Raw genomic sequence first — 23,856 nt, forward strand, 5'->3', positions numbered from 1 at the left:
CCTTGATTATCATACACACTGTGAAGAGAGTGGTCACTTTGGATGGGCTATTACCAGCAGGAGAGTGAGTTTGTGTGTGTGTGGGGGGGGGAGGGTGAGAAAACCTGGATTTGTACTGGAAATGGCCCAACTTGATGATCACTTTAGATAAGCTATTACCAGCAGGAGAATGGGGTGGGAGGAGGTATTGTTTCATGGTCTCTGTGTATATAATGTCTTCTGCAGTTTCCACAGCATGCATCCGATGAAGTGAGCTGTAGCTCACGAAAGCTCATGCTCAGATAAATTGGCTAGTCTCTAAGGTGCCACAAGTCCTCCTTTTCTTTTTGCGAATACAGACTAACACGGCTGTTACTCTGAAACCCAAAGGGTTAGTGATTTCTCTGAGCCGTGGTAAGAAAACAGCGTGTGATGGACCGAAGGCCACTGGCTGGGCAGGATGTCTAGGCATCGGAGCTCATGGAGATCTTTTCCCTTTGATGCATTTATCAGTGAGGCCCAGACGATCAGCTGCTGAGGTTGTCACCTGGGGGAATTATCTGAGATGTTATTTCCTTCAGAGGTTTCCATGGGCCGGCTCTGGCGGAAGCCCCAGAGGGAGAGGGAGTCCAGACTTTCCTGTCCTCCCCCATGTTCTTTCATCTGCTACCAGACGTTTTCTGCACAGCTGCTGTGGGAACATCTCAAACCCTGCAGGCACTCCTGGCATGAGTTGCTTCTAGGATGATAGAGCAGCACTGCTATGTGTAAACACAGCACCAGATGGCCCCATTGTACAGATGGGGAAACTGAGGCACAGAGCGGGAGGTGACTAGACCCAGGCCTAGAACCCAGGACTCATGATACCTAGTCCCCTGCTATACCCACTAAACCATGCTGCTGCCCTGCTGCCTGTTGTTACGTTTAAATACAGGTGCTGTCTTCAAGACCCTCAGTTGCCACTGCAGCCCTCTGTGTTGCCAAGCTGGGGGCATCCCTGTCCTGTCTGACAGGGGTGGAGCTGCTCCGAAGCACACAGCTTGCTGAGACGGATCTGAGTCGAGCGTTCGCTGCTTGCGCATCTAAAGGGAGGGTAGTTCTGAGTGCCCAAGAGCTGGGCTGTGTTTGGCCGGGGGCCTGGGGAAGAGAACAGCTTGCGGGGCCCTGAGCCCACGGCAGTAACTAGAGCGTGGAGGGGGAAGAGAGTGGAATGCAAAGCGGGTGGAAAAACACCTTTGTGGCTGGTGGCTTTTGTGGGAATTTTGGCCAGAAAAGCTGGGATCGGAAGGCTAAAACCCTTATATTTTCCATAAGAAACCACGTCTTAATTCTCAGCCTGACTGAACAAACCCATAAGAATGGGAAAATGTGGAGCGGGAGTTGGAGAACCAGACCAATGTAATAAAAGAAACCACATGACTCAAAGGTTCCAGAAACCTGTTCCACTCTGGCTGAAACGATCTTGTGAGGCACACCCCCGAACTCTCTCCCCTTGGTACCATGGAGGGTGGCAGCCAGCCTGTGATATGTACCCCCAGAGCAGCCAGAGTGCTGGGTTTACACCCGAGTGAGCAGCCAAAGAACCAGAGAAGCTGGACAATTAATATAACAACTTAGAATTGTTTATCCCTCGATCCCAAAGCACTTGACAAAGGAGGTCGGATTCATCAGCCCCATTTTACAGATGGGGAAACTGAGGCATGAAGCCATGACAGGACTTGTCCACGGTCACGCCGCAGATCAGTGGCAGGGCTGGGAGAAGACCCCAGGTCTCTTCAGGCCCAGCCCAATGTCCCATTGCAGGATTGCTCCCAACAGTCCTGTTTGAAATGTCCCCCACCATGGGGCTCCCTCGGCAGACTGTTCCACAGATCTTCAGAGCAGGACCCTTCCCGCATCACTAACCTACATAGCCCCTTTCCCAGTGTCACCCCCTAAGTTCTGGGTAGACTGCCAGGCATCCCCCGAAGCAAGGCCTGTCCCTCCTTGGTGTTTGCTAGAGATGAAAACCTGGATCTGAAGTGCCCCAGGCACTGGGGGAATCAACTCTGCCTCTTGCAGCTAAGGCCCATCCCCACGTCACTGCCCTTGTCCCTATCTCCGGACTTCTCTACACTGGTGTCCTTTGAATTGATTTTTAAATCAGTTTCATTCAAACAGATTCTGCGGGCTGGATGCTCTGGTTTGATTTAAGAGCAGCTTGTTTCCATTTAGCTTGAGCCAATTCCCGATTGACCTAAAGTGAAGTAAGCTGATCAGAAACTGACAAAAGAGCGTCCACACACGGGTATACACTAGTCTAACTACACTGGTTTAAAATCCCACCTGCAAACTGGCCTTATGGTACTTTCCTGGCCCTCATTACCTGACCACCTCACAATCTTTACCATATTTATCCACCCCATGAAGCAGGGCAGTGCTGTTATCCCCAGTGTACTGCTGGGGAAATTGAGGCACAGGGGGTCTGTCTACACTGCACACCAGGCCTGGACTCTGGCTCAGGTTTGAGCCCCAACCCTTTTTCTGTCCACACGCAAACAAGTCTGACTCAGGTCCACAAGCATTCAGGGCCCGGTCCTAGGACCCCGCTCGGGGAGGTCAGAGCCCGAGTCCCGCTGCGACTCGGGTCTCAGCCCCACCAGTTTGCAGTGGGTACGCATCTCAAGCCGCAGCCCTGGGTCAGACGGTCTGCATGGGGCAGCGTTAGGGTTAGCACAGCTCTGCGCCCCGGGGCCAGCAGCTGCACACCTGGGGAGGGGTGGGCAAGTGTCCGTGGCCTGCCATGGGCCGGGGGTCAGACTGGAGGATCACGGTCCCTTCTGGCCTTAGTCCTATGCCAACAGGGCCTTGGAGCTGGCTTGCCCAGGTGCCAGGCCAGAGCCCCAGCCCCTCTTTAGCCCTCCTAACCTCTCCTGGCAGCGCCCAGCTCCCCCCGGGGCCGAGTCTCCCACCCCGAGGCGCTGGGCCGGTCTCCCCAGCCAGGGGCCGCTTGGCGAGCGGGGTGTCCGGTTACAGCGGGCCGGGCTCCAGGCGAGCCGCTGAGCGCTCGGGCTCCGGCCGGGGAGTCACGTTTCACTCTGACATCAGCGGGGCGAGCGAGCCCGCTGGAAAAGCCACTCGGCCGGCGGGGCCCCCCAGCGCAGCCCCCCGGCGCCCACCCAGGTAAGGACTCGGGCTGCTGCGCCCACGCGGGAGCGGGGAGTCCGGGGCGCTCAGCTCCGGGGACCACGGGGTACCCAAAGTGTGCCCCCCCCGGCCCGCCCCCTTCTCGGCACTGGAGAGGGGCCGATTTCACCCCCAAAGGCGGCCGGCGCCTCACCCCCCGCCCGCGGCCTCTGCGACCGGCCGAACCGGATCCGACCCAGCTGGGACCCGGACCGAACCGGCGCTCCCGCTCCGGAGCCAGGCCTTTGCGCTCAGCCCCTTGCCTGGCTGCCTCTCCGCTCCGGAGCGCACGGGGCACAGCCGCTCTGCCTCCCCATCGTCCCCGGGGGGAGTCTACCCTGCAGCGCCCGGGGGAGCAAGCGGGTGCTCGCCCCCGACGGCTCGGGTCACAGCGGAGCTGCAAGAGCTCGGATCCGGCCGCTGAAAGGGGGCGTGTCGGGGGGGGGGCGCGCACAGATGTGTGTGTGTGGGGGCCTTTGGAGACCCAGGATGTTGTTTATGGCCGGGGGGTGTTGATATAACAGCAGGGCCCCTCCCCAACCCCAGGCCAGCCACAAGAAGCTTTTCACTGCCCTGCCCTTAGGTAGGATTATTGGCTGGGACTCAGGATTGCGAGCTCTGTGCCGGACTCCTGGAGGGGAGTGTGCCCTAGCAGTCGGAGCAGGGACCTGGGAGCCTGGGTTCTGTTCCCAGCTCCGGTTAGCAAGTGAGGTCAGAGCAGGGGCCTGGGGGCCAGGACTCCTGGGTTCTGCACTCACAGCTCTGGGAAGGGAGTGTGGTCTAGTGGTCAGACCAGGAGGCCTGGGAGCCAGGACTCTTGGACTCTGCTCCTTGATGTCATCTTGCTGTAGGGCCTGGGATACCTCCCGCTCATTGCAGTTTGTCTCCCCCTCAAGTGGGGAGGATAGCGCTTCCCAGTCTGAGATGCGGCTGTGAGGTGGGTTAATCCATGAATGCTTGGAAAGGGCTTTGAGATCCTCCCGGAGGAGGTGCTAGAGGAAGGGGAAGAGTGGGCACTCGCTGGGGAACAGGAGGAAGTTGCCGTCCGGCCGGAGTCTAGAGAGAGTGATTTTTTCCCCTCTGAAGCACTGGGCCAGGCAGGACAAAGCCACCAGCTGCAAAAATGCCAAACAAAGCACAGGGCAAAGCGCCTGCAGCATCCCTCGGGCTAGAGGAGGCCCAGGGATCAGCTGTAGGGACCGCACAAGGGGCGCATGTGGGGCTGGAGTGCTGCTGCATCCTGGCGACCCCCAGGAAAGGCATTGTGGGGGGCTCTGCAGCTGGGCGTGACTTAGAACAAGCCCTGAGGCACCCAGTTTCCGCATGCTCAGCCTCAGCACCGTGGCAAGTGTTTGAGTGCCTCAGAGGGGATGGGAGCATTTCAGCGTGGTCATCTGGCCAGCTGTCGGGGGGGGAAGCAACAAGGGAAAGTGGGGTGCAGCAAAGTCAGAGCACAGGGGACCTCAAGAGAATGAAAAGCCTTGCTCAGCTGGGAGCAGCATTCCGGCTTTGCTCCTGGCAGCTGGTTTTGTCCAGAGATGAACCAGCTCTGTCCCTGCAGAACCAGCCGGCTCCTCTGGGTATGTTTGGATGGGGACAGAGGAAATGGTAATCGATTCTTGCAAGAGCAGCTGCTTGTGGTGGACAAAAGCTCAGCCTGGCTCTGCGGGGTGCATCTCCCCTTTGGGGCTCTCAGCTGCTGCCTGGGGAATGCGGAGATCTGGATTAAAGATCCCACTGGGGTAGGGTGGGCGTAGCAGACACAGAGAGCGAGGTGGAGAGGTCTGCTCTGTGGTCAGGCCTGTGCAGGAGGTACTTGTAGCTAAACCCAGCTAAGGACCCGCTTTCTGAGCGGCGCTGACCACCCAATAAACTCCCACTGAAGTCAATGGAAACAGGTGCGTGGCTCTGGGGAACGCCCCCTCTGCCCCACTCCCACCTCCAAAAACCACAGCGGACGAGGCACATTTAAGACACCCATCGCTGGGGTGGCTGGGGGCCCTCCCGTGTCTCTGTGATCCTGGGGCAGAAGGAATTGCTTCTCTGATTTGCCACATCCCAGGCTGGCAACTGCCTCCACCTAAATAGCTGGGTCCTTTGATCCTAAGAGAACATTGCCATGCCCGAGTGATCTCAGAGCAGGCTCGCAGCCCCAGTGCACCCTGTCCAGGAGGGAGGTGAAGCATTATCTCTGTGTCATACGTGGGCAATCTGAGGCTCAGCAGTGATGGGCCCAGGCTGCCAGTCGCTTGCACTAACCAGTAGAACACACTCCCTCCCAGCGCCACGAGTCTCCGTCTATTTAGCCTACTGAAGGGAAGATTAAGAGGCAACTTGACCATGACTAGATCCAGCTCCCTGCCCAGGGCAGGGGCGGAGGGAAGATGGCCGATGGCAGAAGATGCTTTCATCTAGCAGAAATGATCCGATTCAGATGGGCCACGAGATGCACATTTCTAACAGGCAGGGGGATTAACCACCGGAACAGGGATGTGGTAGGTTCTCTGTGGCCTGCAGTCTTCAATTTGAGGTTGGCTGTTTTCCTAAAGGACATGCTGTAGTGCAGCCAGCTGTTTCTGGGCTGGAGACAGGAACCCCCGGCTGAAACTGGCCTGTGCGAGGCAGGATGTCAGATCTAGCGATTGTAACGGGCCCTTCTGCCTGAATCAAAATAAATCGGTGGCTGAACCCCGGGGGTGCCCTGCACGGCTAATGCTGGCCGGCCAAACCATTTCAAATAATATGAAAGCCCATCGCCCGCCCAGAAAGGAAATACACTGTTGATGGTTTCCTGAGAACCACTGGATCCGTGCTCCTGCTACAAGATTGGGAATAAAACACCTTTCCTATCACTTCTCTCTTCCAAACCCCCACACTTTCATTTGTCCTCCCCCAGGGGCCCTTCCTCCTTCCCTCTCTCCTTCTGGAGAAGACCCATGGGAACTGTGGGATGCTGATCAGACCCAAATGTCTGAATGATCAGAGATCTGCTCCATGCTCTGGGCCTCCCCAGACAAAAACATCTTGTTCTAGTAAGCCAGTAACCTAGCTCTCTTTCCTTGCAGACGTTAATGGCTTCTTGGCTTTGAAGAGGGAGATGCTGCCCAGGGGTCCAGTGTCTAAGTGATGGTGGCGACCAGACTCCGAGACCCAGAGAGCCCGTGAGAATGTCCAAACCTGCCAACCCGACCCCCTCTCAACTTCTGTTTCTCTTGCTGTGTTTGAGCTGGGCCCTGACATGGCCCTGCGGGGCGCTGCCCAGTGCCCCGGACTACCTGCAGCGCGGCTGGCAAAGGCTGCTGGAGGAAGGAGAGAGCTGCTCGGACTGCAACCCAGAAGAATGCCCTACCCCCCGGGGATGCCTGGCAGGCATGGTGCGGGACCCATGCGACTGCTGCTGGGAGTGTGCCAACCTGGAAGGGCAGATCTGTGACCTAGACAACACCAATCACTTCTACGGGAAGTGCGGGGACCATCTGGAGTGCAAGCTGGACACAGGGGACCTCCGGAAGGGCGAGGTGCCCGAGCCCCAGTGCGCTTGCCTCTCCAGCCAGGCCCTGTGTGGCTCTGATGGGAAGACCTACACCCAGATCTGCAAGTTCCAGGAGGTGTTTCATGCCCATCCCGAGGCAAATCTCACTGTGGCCCACGAGGGACCCTGTGAATCAGGTAGTGTCTGGTGTCAAACCCCCTTCCCCTCCACCACCTTTCTTTCAGCCTTCCCCTGCATGCCAGCCAAAGATCCAGGGGTACATTCCATGCGCCAGATCAGGAGTCCCAATAACAATGGGAGTTGTAGGTCTCTTTCAGATGGGAAACCGAGGCACAGAGAGATGAAGTGACACACTCAAGGTCATGCTGGAAGCCTGTAGCAGAGCAGTGATTTAACTGTCCTGCTTTTCCAGTGTAGCACAGCAAATAGTCCCTAGTGGAAATCTTCAGGGACCTTTGCCAAGAATTTCTGGGAAGATCTCTGGGGGTTTTCAGAAGCTAATACACTCAAAACACATGTGAAAATTCCAGAGAGTTGTTAGCAAATTCTTGGTTTCATTGCTGACTAGTTTTAAATCAAGCTGACTTATTTCACCCTCAGTTGTCATTGCAAACAGAAATAGCTGCCCCACCCGTCAGTCTTTCTGGGATCTTCCAATTGCTTCTGGAAATGGGAATTTGGGCTGCTTTAATCTGGTTTTCTGACTTGTTTTAATTTACTTTTTAAAAACCATCTCTAGTTTGTAGGGTAGGTTCTGGAAGGAAACTAGAAGAAATATACACCATTCCACACTGTAGCCTGGGGTTAGTGGGTTTTTTTTTATATTTCCAGTATTTTCTGTCAAATTTGCTTTCATTAAATAACCTACCATTTCTATCCTTTTTTATTGTGAAGAAAACCTCGAATGAACTGCTGCCTGCCTGAGCCTGCAGACAGACGCTGAAACAATCCTGCTAAGAAAGAGATGGGTCTGCCCTTGTTTTCAGAGTGAGGTGTTCACTCTGAAACCTAGTGTTAGCCCCTTACATGTCCATATATGCTAATTGCTTCACAGCTTATTCCCGTCACAGTAACCTCCCTCTAAAGTCTTTATCTTGTGAGATCTAATTCCTTGGCAAGGATACTCCACAGGAATGTGGCTGCAAGCTCTGAACGAGGCAAATAACTGACTTTTCTTCCAGTTGCTTGCAGCTGTGTCAGTCCTCAGCATGTTTAGGTAGGTAGCTGGATTTATAAAAATACTAATAAAGGTGCCGATCTGAGATTGTGGGAGCCCTTGACACAGGCTACAAAAATTAATACCGGAAGCTAACCCCCCACCCCCGACAGCCTCTTCAGAAAACTGCCCTGCCCTGCACACACCCTCAACCCTTCCCAAACCCCTCCCATCGTATGTGGCAGAGAGAAGCCCCCAGTCTTGGAGAGATGCAGCAGCCCCACCCTCGTCCTCTGCAAGGTCGCCTGGAGAGCTAATAGTGCTTGCAGGGCCTGGCATGAAACCTGGGCTGTAGCTAACCAAGTAACCCTGAGAGTCTCAGTTCCCCCTTTCCTGCACTTGGGGTAGGAGTAGGGTGGTGGCTTTAAGCCACCTTTGTGCTTCCTGCATTCTAGAGCCTGCTTGGTCCTGGAAGTAATTTAGAGGAGCCTCAGGGCTGCTCTAATTTACATCTGCTTTCCAGGGCCTGAGGGCGCAGAGAAAAGTGGCAGTCGAGTGTGCACCAGTCATGCCCCCAACGTGCTCTCTATGCCTAGGTGCCGGCACCATGTGGGCTGGGGAGGCCCCTTGCACAGGGGCTGGGGGATTCACTCCTCCTTTAAGCAGCTGGAGTCGCATGAAGGAGCCTTGGCATAGCTGAGACCCTGCGTGTTATTGATGTCACCCCTCGGAGAAGGAACACGAATTGTCCCCCGGGGGCTAGGAGGTGCCGCCGAGACACGCCTTCTCCCACAATTTGCCTCATTGGCCAATGGAAGCTGTGTGAGGTTGTGCTGGGGGGGGGGGACGTGCCCCCCTCACTTCCCCTAAGATAGCTGCACTGAGAGGTTTCTGGGCTGGGCAGCCTGCTGTGCCCTTTCCTCTGTGGTCAGCAGGCTCTCGCGGGGGATTAGGGGACCAGGCTGGTACTTAGCAAGTTTGCTTTCCAAACCTTGTGGCTTTGGAAGAATGTTGCCCTTCGCTGGAGGGAGAAGTGACTGAGAAGCCCCAGGCTGCTGCTGGGATGTTATTCTGCCTCTTAAATGGGTCAGACAATTTTTAAAACAAACAAACCGAAAAAGCACCCGTGGGCGTCTCTTCCCCATTTCCTGGCTGGAGCTGTTGGTGGCTTGATGATCTCATTTCCCTGGAGAACTCGCACTACCAGACCAGGCAGGGATGGTACCAAGTGTGCTGGTGTCATGGCTCAGCCCGAGATAGGCTTGAAAACTCCCCCCCACCCCTCCCCCGCCCCTAACATCCCACAGTTTGGAAGGGGTCAAAATCCAACGCTGAATTTTGCAGCTGTATTTTCTGCATGGACGCTGTATTTTCAGTCTCAGTCCCACTAGTGCTGGAGATTCAGTAAACCAACAGCGAGAAAGAACCAAAGCACCGTCTCCTGCAGCAAGGCAGAGCCCGAAACAGCTGCTGTCTTCACAAGCGGGCAGAGCCCCCAGGACTGGAGAGTGCAGTACGCATCAAACAAAGGCGTTGCGGTCTCTGAGACCCCCACCATGATCTCGGATGAGCTGTCGGGGGGAAGGGGTGCTTCTCCGCTGTGACCTCAACCTCTCGGGTCTGCAATGGGGCCTAGTGATCGGTTGAGCTTCTGGTTAGGGTGGAAACACAGGGCAAAAGCAGTTCTTTTTGGTGACGTTTTTAACCACGTTTTTCCCCCTATCGGCGCTCTACCCAGAAAGGCTGCCCACAGGCTACTGTGACTATTATCCTGTGTTATATGTATGGTGGGAGCAGCTTTCGTACGTGCTTGGAAAGATCCTTGCACACAGAATCAGAGAAATGTTGGACTAGAAGGGACTTTGAGAGGTCATCTAGTCCAGTCTCTGCACTGAGGTGGGACCAAGTAACCCTATAACATCCCTGATTTACCTCCCTGTGACTGGGTAGGAGTGTGGCCTATTGGACAGGGGACTGGGACTCAGGAAACCTGGGTTCATCTCCTGCTTCTTCCACTGGTTTACCGGGTGCCCTCTCAATGCCTCAGTTTCCCCAGCTGTACAGTGGGGATAATTGATACTGAGCTCCTTTGGGAAGCACTTTCAGATCTAAGGATGAAAAGTGCTAGGGATTATGGTAAGTGCTTGTCTACTACAGCTGGGAGAGCCAGAGAAGCTACAGCATTGCCAGCTCTCATGCCGTTTGATATCTTTCCTAAAGCCTCAGCTCCTGGAGTCAAAGGATTTTGGGAGAATCTGAGCTCTCTTTTTTTTTTTAAAAGCAAGTTTCTAGCCCTCCTGGTTGCAGACAAAAGCCTGAAATCATGAAGCTTAAAGGCTCGAAATGCAGAAGGCGAATGAAAAACGCCAAGCCTTGACTCCTGGTTCAAAATGAGCATGAAGCCAATCCCCTGATTTTGGGGGAGGTCACTCAGGATTCGTTAACCTTTGGGTTTGTTGGTGCAGCAGGAAGCAAGCCAGCATGTGGCGGGGAGGCAGAGGGGCAAAGCGTAGCTGGGAAGACAAAGGTAAAGGGTCTGTCTCAGAGGGCCAGAGAGCACTGGATGATTGCAGGGGTTGAACAGCTTGCAATAAGGTAGCGCGGTTGGGTGGCTAATTGAGTCTGCCTGGCCTCATGGTCGGCATGTGAGGGGCGCGCTTTGAGCGTGTGGCGACTTTGCTGAAAGCCTTGTTACAGGGGCTTAGGCTGGGAAGACAGACAAGGTCTTTAATGAGAAAGTGGCACCCGCTGAGCTGCCATCCTAACCAACGGCCGCTCCTCAAATCGCTCTGCTTTCGTTCCACCCTGGACTTTTGCCTGCTCCCCTGGCACGTTTCGGCTGAGGATCTCAAAGCACTTTACAGGCGTTCACTAGTGAATTAGCACCCGTCTCCCCACCTTGACAGGTTGTGACTTGCCTAAGGCCAGGCTGGGAGAACTGGGAGTGGAACCCAGGAGTCCGGACTCCCAGTCCGCTGGCCTAGCGGCTAGGAAAGATTCCCTTGCCTGCGGTGAGAACACATTCACAAGTAGACACGGATGCCCAGTCTCTGGGGCTGAGCGGGGTTGCTACGGCCCCGAGTTCCAAATTAAATGGTCCTGACGCCGGGAGCGGCATTGCCTCCCACGGGTGCATTGGCCTGGGATGGAAGCAACGGGCTGCGGCTGTCTCTGGAAGAGGGATGTTCACGAAGGCGCATCCGGGCTCCATCCCCCTGCCGGGCAGAAGGAGGGAACGCGGGCACAACTTGGGGGGAAATGCAGAACGGGCAGTGCACCGAGGTGGGGAAAGAAGGGGGCCGGCCAGCCAAGGGTGGGTGTTTGGTCCTCGGGGTGTGCTGAGATGGTGGCACAGACAATGAAGTGCAGAGCGCTCCCAGCAGCCATGGGGTGGGTAGGAGGCAGCGATCAGGCCTGGGCTGATCAGGAACGACTCCAGTGGTGAGAGACCGGAACTGGGCCCAGGAATCGGGCCCTGTCCTGGTATGGCTGCTGTCTGAGTGGGATGCTGGGCTGGGTCATGTCCGTCTGCCCCGAGGAGCGCTACAGAAGTGTCTCCGTCAGCCTGAGATCGGACCTCCTGCTCTGCACGTATCTCCCAACCGGACGCTCCGCTGTGGGGCTGGGCCCTGGCAGCGCCAAGCCCACGTGGGTTCGGCTGGGCCTGCGAGGGGCTGGCCAATCCTCTGAACCAACAGGTCCCTTATCTCATCTCTCTCTCCTTCGCCTCCTTCCCCAGAGCCCCAGATCTTGTCTCCTCCCTACGACGTGTGGAACGTCACCGGGCAGGACGTGATCTTCGGCTGTGAGGTCTTCGCCTACCCCATGGCGTCCATTGAGTGGAGGAAGGACGGCGCAGAGATCTTGCTGCCGGGAGATGACCCCCACATCTCCGTACAGGTGAGCTGCTGGATCAGAGCTCCGGGCAGCTGGGGTGGGTCGCCCTGTCGTCAGAGGAAACCCCAGCTCGCCGGAGGGACGGCAAGCCTGCCCTGAGCTGCGGGGCAGTGTTTTCTACCTCTCTCCTCAGCACCTCCTGCCTGCGGACGGGCTGTTGTATCCCTCAGTACTGCCATGTCCCCGGTTCCTGAAGTAGGTGATCCCTTCTGTTGCTTTTCACCAGGCCCCTTGCAGCTGTGGGATTTCCCCAGGACTTCAGTGCTGTTCACCAGAATTCACCCGGAAGCTGGTATATTTGTGCCAGACAATAATAAACTGCACATCACCAGTGAGATGCAGCCACTTCTGGGGTGGAACGCAATGACCTTTCTGCATCATGAACAATAGAGAAAAGAAGCCTTGTTTAGGGTGGGCCATGGAGGCAGAAATAGGTGTAATGGGAGGAAATTAAGCAAAGGAAAATTGAGTCCTGCAAGGAATTACTTGCTCTCATTGAGACGTTAGACCATGGGAGGGTCTCCAGAGATAAGTGATGGAATCCTTATCACTTGAGCCTTCTTTTGTACAAGGCACTGGAGACCATGTGGCCTGCCACGATCATCCTCTGACTGGGGACGGACTAGATAGACTCTGATAGGAACTAGAAAGCTGGTAACCTTACGTCACTAACTACAGGCTAACAGCCGTCTGCTTCACTGGTCACCTACAGCCGCACTGAAAGTGTTGCAATTCCAGTGTCTTGCTGGGATAGGACAGCACGAGGCGGGTGGAGGTGCCTGGGTCAGATGAAGTTGGGGGAAGAGTCACCAGGGATGAAGGAAGGGATTCTATGCTATGATAATGGGCAGGGGGTGAAGGGTGGTTCCCAGATCAGATAAAAATGCTGGATGAAAATAGATGGCTCTGGACTGTCATGGAACTGGTAATCAAGAGCAATTCCAGCCTTCCCTCTATTTGGCATCTCTTATTCCCCAGCGCAGAGTCCTGGAGGCAGCTCAGAGGCCCTGGGTTTCCAGGCAGGGCAGAGCAGGGGTGACACATAAATGTTCGGAGATCGATCGGTTTCTTCTGGCTTTGTGTATCCTGTTTATGCAGAGGAAGGGGGGGAAACCCCAGCAGAAAACCAGACAGCAGGGTGGGTATTGCCCAGACCCTTTTAAGTGTTTGAGGGTTGTTTTTTTTTTAAAAAGAAAGCCTCAGATTTTCACATCTGAAAAGAAATTGGCCTGTTCCAGGTTGGATCCAGAGAGTCGCATTTCCCAGCCGGCTGCGATGGGGGTCTCTGGATAGAGGTGTTGCAAGGGGGCTATTCCTGGAAACATGGCTTTCTGTCTGGCCTCAGTTACCATTAAAGAGCTCTTCCTTCGCCTACGTCCTCCAGAAATCCCCGCACAGCTGCGACTGCCAGCCAAGGGCCCGGTGTTGTGTTAGTCCAGCTGCGTAGAGCCACCACCTTTACCAGGCCACTAGAGGGAGCCAGTATCCTAGGGCTGCAATGCCAGGCCTCTGTCTCGGTCACAGGCTGTGGCATGTTGCCTTTTGTGCTAAATTCACCCTGGGGTGTCACTTTCCTGGCTGCATTGGAATTACACCGGGAAGGAGGTTGGCCCCAGGAGGCTGGCCAAGAGAGACACCTTTTCCTTGGCACTGTCCTGGGGGTGGCCTGGCAGATTCCCACAGCTGGACCCCCGCAGCCGCCGGCTTCTCACTCTGCCGTACGCCCGGCTGACACTAGCTGAAAGTGTTTGACTCCAGTTCAGGGGAGGCCCCCAGAAATACGAAGTGACCGGCTGGCTGCAGATCCAGGGCGTCCGGGTGACGGACGAGGGCACCTACCGCTGCTTCGCCAGGAACAAGGTCGGGGAGGTGGCTGCGCTTGCCAGCTTGACGGTCCTGACGCCGGGTAAGTGAGACGCCCCCCGGCCAGCACTTCCGCTTCAGGGAGCCGGGTTCTGCTGTCCTCTCGAAGTGGTCAGGACGTTTGGCCTTCCCCAGTCAGCAATAAAGCTACACTGGGGTTTCCCTGCCTCTGGCTCGCTGCTCAGCTCTGTCAGCTCGGCTAGGAGAGCTGGAGCTCGGGAGAGGGAGCTGGCAGGGGAGTTGGTTGTGCGTCCGCCCTCAGCAGCACTCTACCACCTGAGCTAAAGGAGGAACTCCATTCCCTGAGGCAGCAGTAGGCTGTTATCCTCTAGCAGCTCAGCCACTTGAGGGGGATGCAACACACACCTTGCCCGGTGTCTTACCCATTCTTGGCCCCTAGAGACAAGTGGGGACTCTTAGGCCAAAGTACAGGAGGATGGATACGTGTGGGGCTCAGGAGAGCTCGGGAGGAGGGGTGGGTGCGTGCGTGCGTGCAGGAAATGTGAACACTCACAGCTGTTGGTTCCATTAGACAAGATCAGAATGAATCCGTTATTTTTGTTTAGAAGTGCTAGAAATTTAACGAGGAGTAATGGTCTCAAGTTGCAATGGGGGAGGTTTAGATTGGATATTAGGAAAAACTTTTTCACTAAGAGGGTGGTGAAACACTGGAATGCGTTACCTAGGGAGGTGGTAGAATCTCCTTCCTTAGAGGTTTTTAAGGTCAGGCTTGACAAAGCCCTGGCTGGGATGATTTAACTGGGAATTGGTCCTGCTTCGAGCAGGGGGTTGGACTAGATGACCTTCTGGGGTCCCTTCCAACCCTGATATTCTATGATTCTATGATTCTATGAAATCTGCCTGCTTCAGGGCATCCCCCAACCACTCGCTGATGGGTCAGGAAGGAGCCACCCTCAGGGGCAGGTTATTCCATCACTGTCCACTGTGGGGGCTTCTTGCACCTTGTTCCAGCCACTGGGCTGCTTGGACCCGCTGCTGTGAGTTAGCAGAAGCAGCTCCACATTGTGTTTGGCTTTGGGCACTAATCAAACTTCACTGATGGCAGCGGGATTAGCCCTGGGGTGGATTTGGCCCATTGGGATTCAGGGTGTTGATGCCACCAAGCGGTTGGGTTAACCATCCCCAGGGGCAGAGAGAGGCGGAGGGGCTTGGGGGCCATACAGCGGAGATTAGGTAGAACTGTACCCCTAGGCTTCTGTGCTGCCTTTCCAGATCAGCTGAACATGACGGGGCTGTCCCTGCCCAAGCCGCACCCCGGGCTCGAGGACGATGTGGAGAGCGAGGAGTCGGACGATTATTACTAACGGCTGCAGCGGGGAGGTGGGACCAAGCTCGGGATCCAGGATGGAGATGTCATCCGCCAGCCTGCCTCCTCTACGGCATTCCAAGGCATGGACACCTGGCCCCCTTCTTCGTGAACCTCTGTGGGTGGAGTTTGGGGAGATCCCCTGAGCAGACCCCTCCCTCCACGTGGAAACTCCTTCTGCTATAAACAGTTTTGGGTTGAGATCTTTTCTGGGGCATGGGGGGGTCATCTTTCAACACATCCCTTTGCTGGGTGAAGGGGACAGCAGGAGGGATTATTAGATGTTTAGTGGCTCCCGGGAGAGGTGAATGCTATCGGCACCTGGAGCTGTGCAAAGAGCAGCTCAGCAGAAGTGTTGGTTTGGTTATGGAGGCCCAGCAAACAGGAGCTCGGCTAAGCTCCTTTCTGGCTCACCTGGTACCAACAGACCATGGGGATCCCGATCAGAGTCTCAGCCTGTGCAGAACACCCCCACCCACCCCCACAAAAAGCGAGCCTGGCCACTAACTGGGGATGCCACTAATTGTCTGCTCTGATGTCCGGCTACCAGCTGGTGACCAAATCAGGCCCCGACAGATGTATCCAGGAGGTGCTCTTTGGAAATCCTTGGGTGCAACTGGTCCCTTGGTCTTGAGGAGATTGGAGCCACTCTCCTAAGATGGGGAGCCACCCCATGCCAGCATTATTGGACCCTCCAGGAGCGGAAGGACTCACTTCCCAGGTTAGGGTGCTGTCATGATTAAGACCAACAAGGAAGGCTGGTCGCCGCTGCTGGGGGGTTGGAAATGGGATTCAGAATCCAGCCCCTACAGAGCGACACCGAGGGCTTCACACTAACACATGAGGACGACCACACCCCATTCCAAGCAGCCTGCATGTCACCAGCTCTCTAGCCCCCTGCTGCAGTCCTGGGGCCATGCTGGTGTCTGCAGCTGGAATGGGCTCTCGGAGTGGTGTGATCAGCCTCCGGGGTTAGCACCTAACTGCAGAAAGGTTCCTCTCTCCTGAGACTCTCTCTCCAGTTTATTAAACCTTTTCTCATCTCCTCTTGTGCGTGCACGGATTTGCTTCTCTTCCAGCCACGCTGTGGCTTCGGGAGGGTGGGGCAGGGAGGGCCAGTCTACTGCACCAGGGCTGTCCCTAGCCTCAGTGGTCAGAGGTTCCCGTGTAGAATGGCCAGTGCAGCCCTCCACCCTGTCCTTTATGGAACCGGGCCCCCCTTCTAGTCCTGGTAGAGGTACAGTAGCCGAATCGCGACACTGTGTGGCCACTGGACCACAATGCAACATGCCCACTGGGCAACACTGCTGGAGCAGGGGGATACAATTCCTGTAGTACAGGAGAGTCCTGCACGCCAGGCTGCCTGCTGCACATGGTACCAGTATGACACAGCGCACAATCCAGCACGTGCTTATTGCATTTACACACACCTGCGGGAACACGCGGGTGCTTTGGCTCATTCCACATAAGGTAGGGCTCAGGGTCTGGGACAGGAGGGGCGTGGGGCTGCTCTCTGGAGGAGCTTCTCCCCTGCCCACAAAGAGGCCACTGGCTAGGGCTGTCTGAGGGCTAGAGACAAACGGGTCTCTGCTGGGCTGGTCGCTGTCAAGTACGGACCGCGGCACTTCGGGAGTTCCATGTCCACTGACACCCAAACCCATTTCTGTTCACACGAGTCCTGAGCTCCTTGGCGGCTTCGGAGCGATTCAATGGTGAATGGAGATGCTGCCCGAGCGAGGACTGAGGGGGCATGATGGGCAGCTGTCCACCCAGCGCCCACTGACTTGCGATAGCAGTGAGGAGCCGCTCTCCGCATGGCCAGCCCCAGGCGTTCACAAATCATGAGTCAGGCCACACACAAAAAATCATGAAATTTTCCTAAAAATAATACAGTTTGGGGTACTTTCCTTGGCCATCAGGGCACTCAGGGTCAGACTCGGGTCACATCTTCCACCTTTTCTCTGCTACCAGCAAGGCTAGAAACCTATGGCTTTTGGGGGGTAAAACGAAAGCAGAGAGTCTCAAGATCACATGACTCCGGGAGCTGGGGCTTTAAGCAAAACACCCCTCCCCCCATCATGAGACTTACGATCAAACTGCAAGTCTTGGCAATGCTGCAGCCCCTTGCGCTTTTGAAATCTGCCCCTTCCCCCTGACTAGCGCCATCAGGCAAGTCACGGGGAGCCGGGCTGCGGCTGTCACTGCAGAAGACAGGCAGCAGGGGTGTGAGGCCCCAAGTTTCCAAACAGCAGGATCTTTTGCCAGGCCAAATTCTGTCCCAGTGTCCTCCAGCCACACGCTCAGTGACAGGGATTTTGCCTGAGGAAGACCTGAGTGAAAGCTAAGGGCCAGATCCTGCGTCCAGACTCAGTGGTGTAAACCTGGAGCCACCCCACAGAGCTCAGTGGAGTTACTCCAAATTGACACCAGTCAGGGCTGGGCCCACAGTACTGGCCCTCTGCAGGGTCTGGCTCCGCAGTCTCCCCCGAAAGCAAGACGGATGTTGGTTGGTTGGAGCTTCACTTTTCTCTCGCACCTCTGGGGGGTTTTTAAGCCGATGCAGACGCTGATTCTGGAGTCAAACCCACCCAAGCAAATAAAAGGGTTTTGTGTGGAGCTGGCAGGGGAACGAAATTCCGGCAGTCAGAGCGGCTGGGCCAGCCCCGGGCCTCTCTCCTCATCCCGGCCGGGGGGCCAAAGTCAACCGTGGCAGCAGTTCTGCATGACCACCGGACGCTGAGCAACGCCACAGCTCCCAGTGAGCTAATCCCCCCTTTCCCCCCGCTTTACAAACTCATGCGATTTAATCCGAGGGAAGGCGAGGGCTGGAAGCAATGGCCGGTGTGCGCAGGTGCTCTGCAAGATTGCCTTTGCACTTCTAGCCCTGTCAGGGCCCCCCAAGGCCAACCCCAGGCCCCCTGCTATGCCAGCTCTGAATTTCCCCACACCAGAGTCTGCCGATGCCCCTCAATCCCAATCTACAGCCCCCCTGCTGGTCCAGCCCCAAGGCTCCTCAATCCCAGCCTGCAGCCCCCCCTGCTATGCCAGCTCTGGACTCCCCCACACCAGAGTCTGCCGATGCCCCTTGATCCCAACCTACAGCCCCCTATGCTGGTCCAGCCCACCCCCCCCAGAACTTTGCCTCACCCCTCTGTCCTGCCCCAGCACCCCCTAGCTATGCCAGTTTCATGCCCTGGAAACGCACCCTGCATCCTGACCCCAGCTCGGATGTTACGATCTCAGGTGTGAAGATCTAGTGAGGAGAGATTCCTGCTGGTGGGCCCTGCAGTGTGCCCACTGGGTGGTGTGGGGGGGTGTTACAGGTCCCCCCCGCCCCCCGTGCCTGATCTGCACAGGGCAGCAGGCTGTTTCAACCCCAGCTGATGAGCCTTGGCGCTTTAGCTCATGCTTTTAGCTCGGGTTCGGTCCCTGGTGAGTTGGCCGAGCCGGTGGCCATCACCCCTACTTTGGCTGAGAGGCCCAGCATCCCCTCCGCCCTGTGACTCAACCTGCTGGGGTCAAAGGAAACCCAGGGCTTGATCCCGACACTCCCTGAAACCATGGGGAGACTTTCCCTGGACTTCAGCGGGCGCTGGAGCGGGCTGGCCTCCTCGGAAATCAAGCGGCTGGGATGAGGGGAGGCGACTGGCTGGCGAAGCCGTCTGCCGAGCCTGTGAATCCCCGAGAAGGAGCCAGCTGGAGAGGTCTGGGCCTCTCCCCCGGCATTAGATCGCGGAATGTGCCACGCTGAGGTGCCTTTGATTGGAGTGATGGCTCCCAAAGCCCCCCCCCCTTCCCCCAATTCCCAGGCCTCTCTCCAAGCCGTCAGTTATAACGGGCATGATTCATTTACAGGGGTGGAGGAGGATGGGGAGGAGGGAGCCAGTACAGTGGGCCGGAACCGGAACAGAAACCCCGATTAAACTAGTTTGATCCATGGCTGATGGCAACAGCTCAAGGCCGAGCCTTGGGGCGAAGGGGAGGCAGGGCTGAAAGGAGCAGGGAGAGGAGAGTGGGAGGGTGGTTCAGTGGTTACGGCCCTCACATGGGACTGGGTTCAATTCCCTGCTCTGGCATAGGATTCTTGTGCAGCCTTTCAGTGCTCTGTGTCTCAGTTTCCCCCACCACAAAATGGGAGTAGTGACACTGACCAGCTCTGAGAGCGGCCAAGCCCTAATGTAAGAGCGGGGGGGGGGGGGTTGTCGCTATTTCCAGAGGTGGACCTAGACACACAGTGGGTTGTGGTGTAGGTTTCTGTGTCTCCCCTGACGTTCTGTACAGCTGCTAAGGGTCTGGCTCTAAAGTTCCCTCTTGATTATTCGAGCTGGCCGAACATTTCCCACCAGAAGGGGTTGGTCGGTATTTTTGGATGGAAAATGGCGATTAAAGACCAATATTCCATCTTCATCCCAAACGTTCAATGAACCCTACCAGGCATTTGCAGGTTTAAGGTAAAAATGCCAGAGCTGGGATTTTTGCAACCCCCAACCCCCACGTTGTCAGAGTTTTCCCTTCGCTTCCTCATAGGTTTCCATGGAGGGAAAAGATCATTTCCCACCCAGCTCTGCTGGAGGAACAAGGGCCTGGAGGCTGGATCCGATAGACCCTCGCCTCCGACCACGACCAGTAGGCTGCTATATCGACTAGGAACCGCCAGACGCTCGGAGCATTGTGGGGCACCGCCAGCCCGTCCCACACGCCAGGAGCAAGGGAGACCCTTGGCACGGTCGGGAACCAGGGCCTGCAGCAGAGCCAGCTGCTGACCTCTCTCCCACAGGAGAAGAGGCTTGCCGTGCCCTGGCCACATCTCACCGGGGATCAGTGCCAGGCTGAGCGACGTCACAGCTCCGGTGCGATGGGCCAGTGGGTGGGGCACCCGAGCAGGATCCGAGAGAGCGAGCTTCAGTGTTTGCCTGTGCCACGGGCGTCCAGTGTGACCTGGGGCAAGTCGCGTAGGCTGGGTCTGGGGGACCCGGGCTGGTGGACTGGGTGTTTTCAAGCCTGTGTTTGAGTGTCCACACTGCATTGTTAACCCCAGTTTACAATTGCTGGACCTGGGTCCCACAACTGTCCTAACACGACCATGCTGCACTACACAGACTTTTGGACTTGGGGCTGAGGCCTGAGCTGCGTCCACAGTGCAAACCGAAAGGGCTTGGACCCACGTCACAGCGGGACTCGGGCTCTGACCCACCCCCCCAGAAGGGCCCTAGGTCCCAGGCTCTGAGTGACCCGAGTCAGACTGGTGTGTGTGTGGACGGAAGGGGGGCCTGGGCTCAAACCTGAGTCAGAGCGTGGGCGTGATGAGCAGTGTAGACACACCCTGGCTCAGCTTCCCCGTCTGGAACGTGGAGAAAATACGTCCCAGCTGTGAGGATCAAATCCATTAGCGAGTGCGTGGAGCTCAGATACTACCAGGGGGAAGAGCAGCTAAGTGGATAGGCATTGGGAGGCATGCGTTATAACGTTTTGTGATTTCAACCCTTCCCATCAGACCAGCTCTTCTCCTTCCGCCGTCCCCAAACACACAGTGCGCAGCAGTTAACGTTTGCCGAGCCAGGATGTTCCTGGGCACCAGGGGAGAAAACACAGCTCTTTAATCTTCCTTATTGCTCCATTGCCTTCTCCATTCCAAGTCCTTTGCAGAGGTCATTAAAAAGCAATGAAGGAACCTGAGCACTTTGTATCCTTTGCAGACAGGACCGTCAGCCAGAATCGTGGCTTCAGTGCGTCCCCACTGGGGTGGTAAATCAAAGGGAGCAGAAACAATCTGTTACCGAACGAGGGTGAATCAAAACAAGGGGCAATTGTCATCGCCTCCTGAAAGGAGCTGCCGGGCGTCTTTGATACTCAGGGAAGGATTGTTCTCAAGTCACCAGTTCTCGGGAAGCGATTGGTTTCTAAACAGGCCTGAGACACCAGACACAACGTACCGAGCAGAGGAAATGTGCAGGAGGAACAAGCCAGCTGAGTCTAGGAGATAAAACCTTCCTCCCGCGATTATTTATTTATTGCTCGTTAGGTGCTGAGGAAACAACGGACATATGCCCTGTGAGTCACAGGTGCTGCCGGCCAGCTCTGCAATTAAGAGGGCAAGGAAGGGGAGGTGGAATTTTTCCACTCACAAGTTTTCACTCAAATCCAGCTCAGGTCACTAATGACCAAGAGTTGGCCCTGCTGTCACAGACGGGGCAGGTGGGTCTCAGGAAAGACTGGTGAGGATGGATCCTGAGCCCGTGTAATGTCCATGTAACTGCAGCTGGACTAGCCCAGTGTTAGCCAGGAGCTGGAGGCTGAGGCGAGGTGAATTCCTCCATCATGCCTAGAAGCAGCCCCTGGTGAGATGAGAACTCAGGTGCATGATTTGTGCAGGGGGAAGGTTGCAATGCACCGAGCAGATCGCAGGCCCTAGGTTCCCACGCCAGCCCCTTTCACCAGCACGAAATTCACTTGAACATTAAAAGAGCCAGTAACCGGCCCCGTGCCCCAGATCCAGTGATCAGTGCCCAGAATCAGTCGCTGCCATGGGACTTAATTAAAGTTATTTGTTGTAACTTTAAAAACTGGTTGTTCAGCACTCACCTGGGATCCTGTCCAGCCGTTCCTGTTAACCCTTCTGCTGCTGCCCACTGACATGCCATTGTGCTCAGTGTAGCATTAGGGCACCCCTGGGTCCCTGGCCAGTGCAGCAGGGGCACCCCACCTGGGCATATCTAGAATATTCATCAGCCACCCAGCAGCCAATGTAAATGACACACAGGAAGCCCTGGGTGGACGTTTCTCATCCTGCACCTCTGGGAGGCCTAGATGTGCTTCTTACTGCTGGACCTGCCCGTCACATCTCAGCTGGGTGACAATTTCCAAAGGTGCCCAGGTTTCTCTGGCTCTGGCCCAGCACCCCTCTGGGTAGAGCAGTCGCCCATTCAAAACTTCCTTCCCTGGTGCCTAAAAGCCCTGAACAGGTAGTTCCAGGGTAGCTGTGGGGTCATCCAGAGTGGCAAGTGAAAGCCAAGCACCCAGCTTGCCAGCCCAGCAGCCTGCAGCCAAAGCAACAGCTACGTCCAGATGTTGTGATGACATAATGGACAGGGGTCAGGCTGGGAGCAGCCAGGGTGGGGTGGGGAGGGAATCAGTCTAACTCCCCGTTCGCATTCTGCCAGCCAGTTCTTCAGAACAGGAAAATCTTCCCAGTCAGATTCAATCATATTTGCCTTGATCATGGACAGATGGCAGAGAGCGAAGTCCTCTGTCTCCTCAGGGCTGCTTAACGGGGTCTGAGATAGGCCCATGTGGATCTAGATCATGCCAGGGTTTGGGGCAGACCCATTTCTAGGTTGCATCTCTTTGCCCGAAAAGCATGGACTACCCCCACTGACAAGGTTCCCGCAAGACATGGGTTTGAGCCTTGTGGGGTCAGAGCGAACCTAAGGGGTTAGAGTTGGCCCAAGTTTTGCATTCAAAATGTTTTCACCACAAAAAGTGGCTTTTTGGTCACAATGAAAATTTCCACTGGAAATGTCAGTTTTCTATGAAATTTCGGGGGCTTTCATTGAAACCCTCCAAGTGACCAAATACCCCAACGTTTGGCGACAAACCCCCAAAGGTTCTTTGGTTTGGGGATGTTCAAGGAAAAACACAAAAGCTTTGGAAGACAATTTTTGATGAAAAAAAAACCAAAAGAAAAACATTGTCACTTCCATCAAAAACGTTTACAGGAACAAAAAGTAACTTCCCGACTGGGTCTCGGGATGGAGGCTCGTCTGGGCCAACTGAACCTCCTCATGGTGCTGGAGAATTCACCCAGAAGACAAGAAAATGGGGGCAGGGGTGAAAGGAGGCCAAGCAGCTAACTAGCCACCCAAGGTCTGACTTCAACAGGAGCGTGTGGGGAACCAACCGTCACAGTGTATCGGAGACAGCAGGAGGGGAAAGTCGTATGCTGAATAAACACGTATCAAGGAGACAAATCCAGAAACGTAAGTGACCCCTTCTCACCCATCCTCAAATAAAATGGGACTCAGATCCAAACCCCGCCCCCCATTTTTGCAGACCTCTAATAATTAACCAGGAGGAGAGCAACAGCAGGAAAGACAGATGAACAGTCCTAGTCAAGAAGCATCTGATGAGAGGCAGAGAGGGAGAACCACTTCAGAGGCATCACTTAGCCTGTGATCAGCAGGGGCTGCAAACCCACCAGGGGTTAGAGCCTGACCTTGCAGCCTCAGCAGGAAGGGGAGTGCACTGCATAGCAGCTGTGCCTGATCTGGGCTTCGTCAGCCACTCGCTCCGACAGGACAGCGTCACCGACGGGCAAGCCGCTGGCCAGACATACGGATGGGCTCTGGGACTGGGAGTCAAGAGCCGCCTTTCCGGCTGCTGCTGCCTGTCTCCTCCTGCAGATGGTAAGGCTATCGACTGGGGCAGGGGGTCATTGCCCCCCCTGTGGGGGATGCTGCTGTGATTGAAATGCCAGCACCTGCCAAATGACACCACTAACCAAAGGGCAGGGAGTCACCGGGTGCTCCTATGAGAGTTGCAGAGACCACTCCAGCCCAGCAACCAGCTGTTTCTGGTTTCCTTCAAGCCACAAACTCAACAGCTCTGAGGGATTGTAGGGCTTGGGGCCACCTGGGCTGCTGAGGAACGTAGGCATTGCATGATTGGATTCAGAGGAAGGTGCCAGAAACCTTGCAATAGGCAGATGGGGGATAATCTACCCTCCTGAATAGTTCCTTCCTGACCCCATGATGAGAGGTTGGTTTATGTCCTGAAGCATGAAGGTTTGTTGGCCTCTTTCACAGTCTTTATGTTACCTTGGACCTGTCTGAATGTCCCCAGGGAAGGGGGGAGAGAGGATTTACTCCCCCTGGTTGAACACACCAAGAGCATAAGGCAAGGAAATCCATGCTCTTTAACGAGAATGACACATTTACATCAAGTATCGGGGGGTAGCCATGTCAGTCTGTATCCACAAAA

General features: G+C 55.7%; 1 protein-coding gene across 1 annotated transcript; it reads left to right on the forward strand.

Annotated features, from left to right (window-relative positions):
- Positions 1 to 3,083: 3,083 nt before the first annotated feature.
- KAZALD1 (Kazal type serine peptidase inhibitor domain 1) lies at positions 3,084 to 15,865 on the forward strand. The gene is made up of 5 exons (XM_074960075.1): positions 3,084 to 3,141; positions 6,210 to 6,813; positions 11,533 to 11,693; positions 13,449 to 13,596; positions 14,787 to 15,865. The coding sequence occupies exons 2-5, from the start codon at positions 6,312 to 6,314 to the stop codon at positions 14,876 to 14,878; spliced, it is 903 nt and encodes a 300-aa protein (XP_074816176.1). The 5' UTR covers positions 3,084 to 3,141; positions 6,210 to 6,311; the 3' UTR covers positions 14,879 to 15,865.
- The last annotated feature ends 7,991 nt before the right edge of the window (positions 15,866 to 23,856 follow it).

The sequence above is a fragment of the Natator depressus genome, chromosome 7 (genome assembly GCF_965152275.1).
Source record: "Natator depressus isolate rNatDep1 chromosome 7, rNatDep2.hap1, whole genome shotgun sequence".
Classification (NCBI taxonomy): domain Eukaryota; kingdom Metazoa; phylum Chordata; order Testudines; family Cheloniidae; genus Natator; species Natator depressus.

Bases quoted from the DNA above. Each gene is read 5' to 3' on its own strand.
- KAZALD1 (XM_074960075.1), top strand. From the start codon at position 6,312: ATGTCCAAACCTGCCAACCCGACCCCCTCTCAACTTCTGTTTCTCTTG. The intron at 11,694-13,448 runs GTGAGCTGCTGG...GTTTGACTCCAG, and splicing joins ACCCCCACATCTCCGTACAG to TTCAGGGGAGGCCCCCAGAA. The intron at 13,597-14,786 runs GTAAGTGAGACG...CTGCCTTTCCAG, and splicing joins CTTGACGGTCCTGACGCCGG to ATCAGCTGAACATGACGGGG.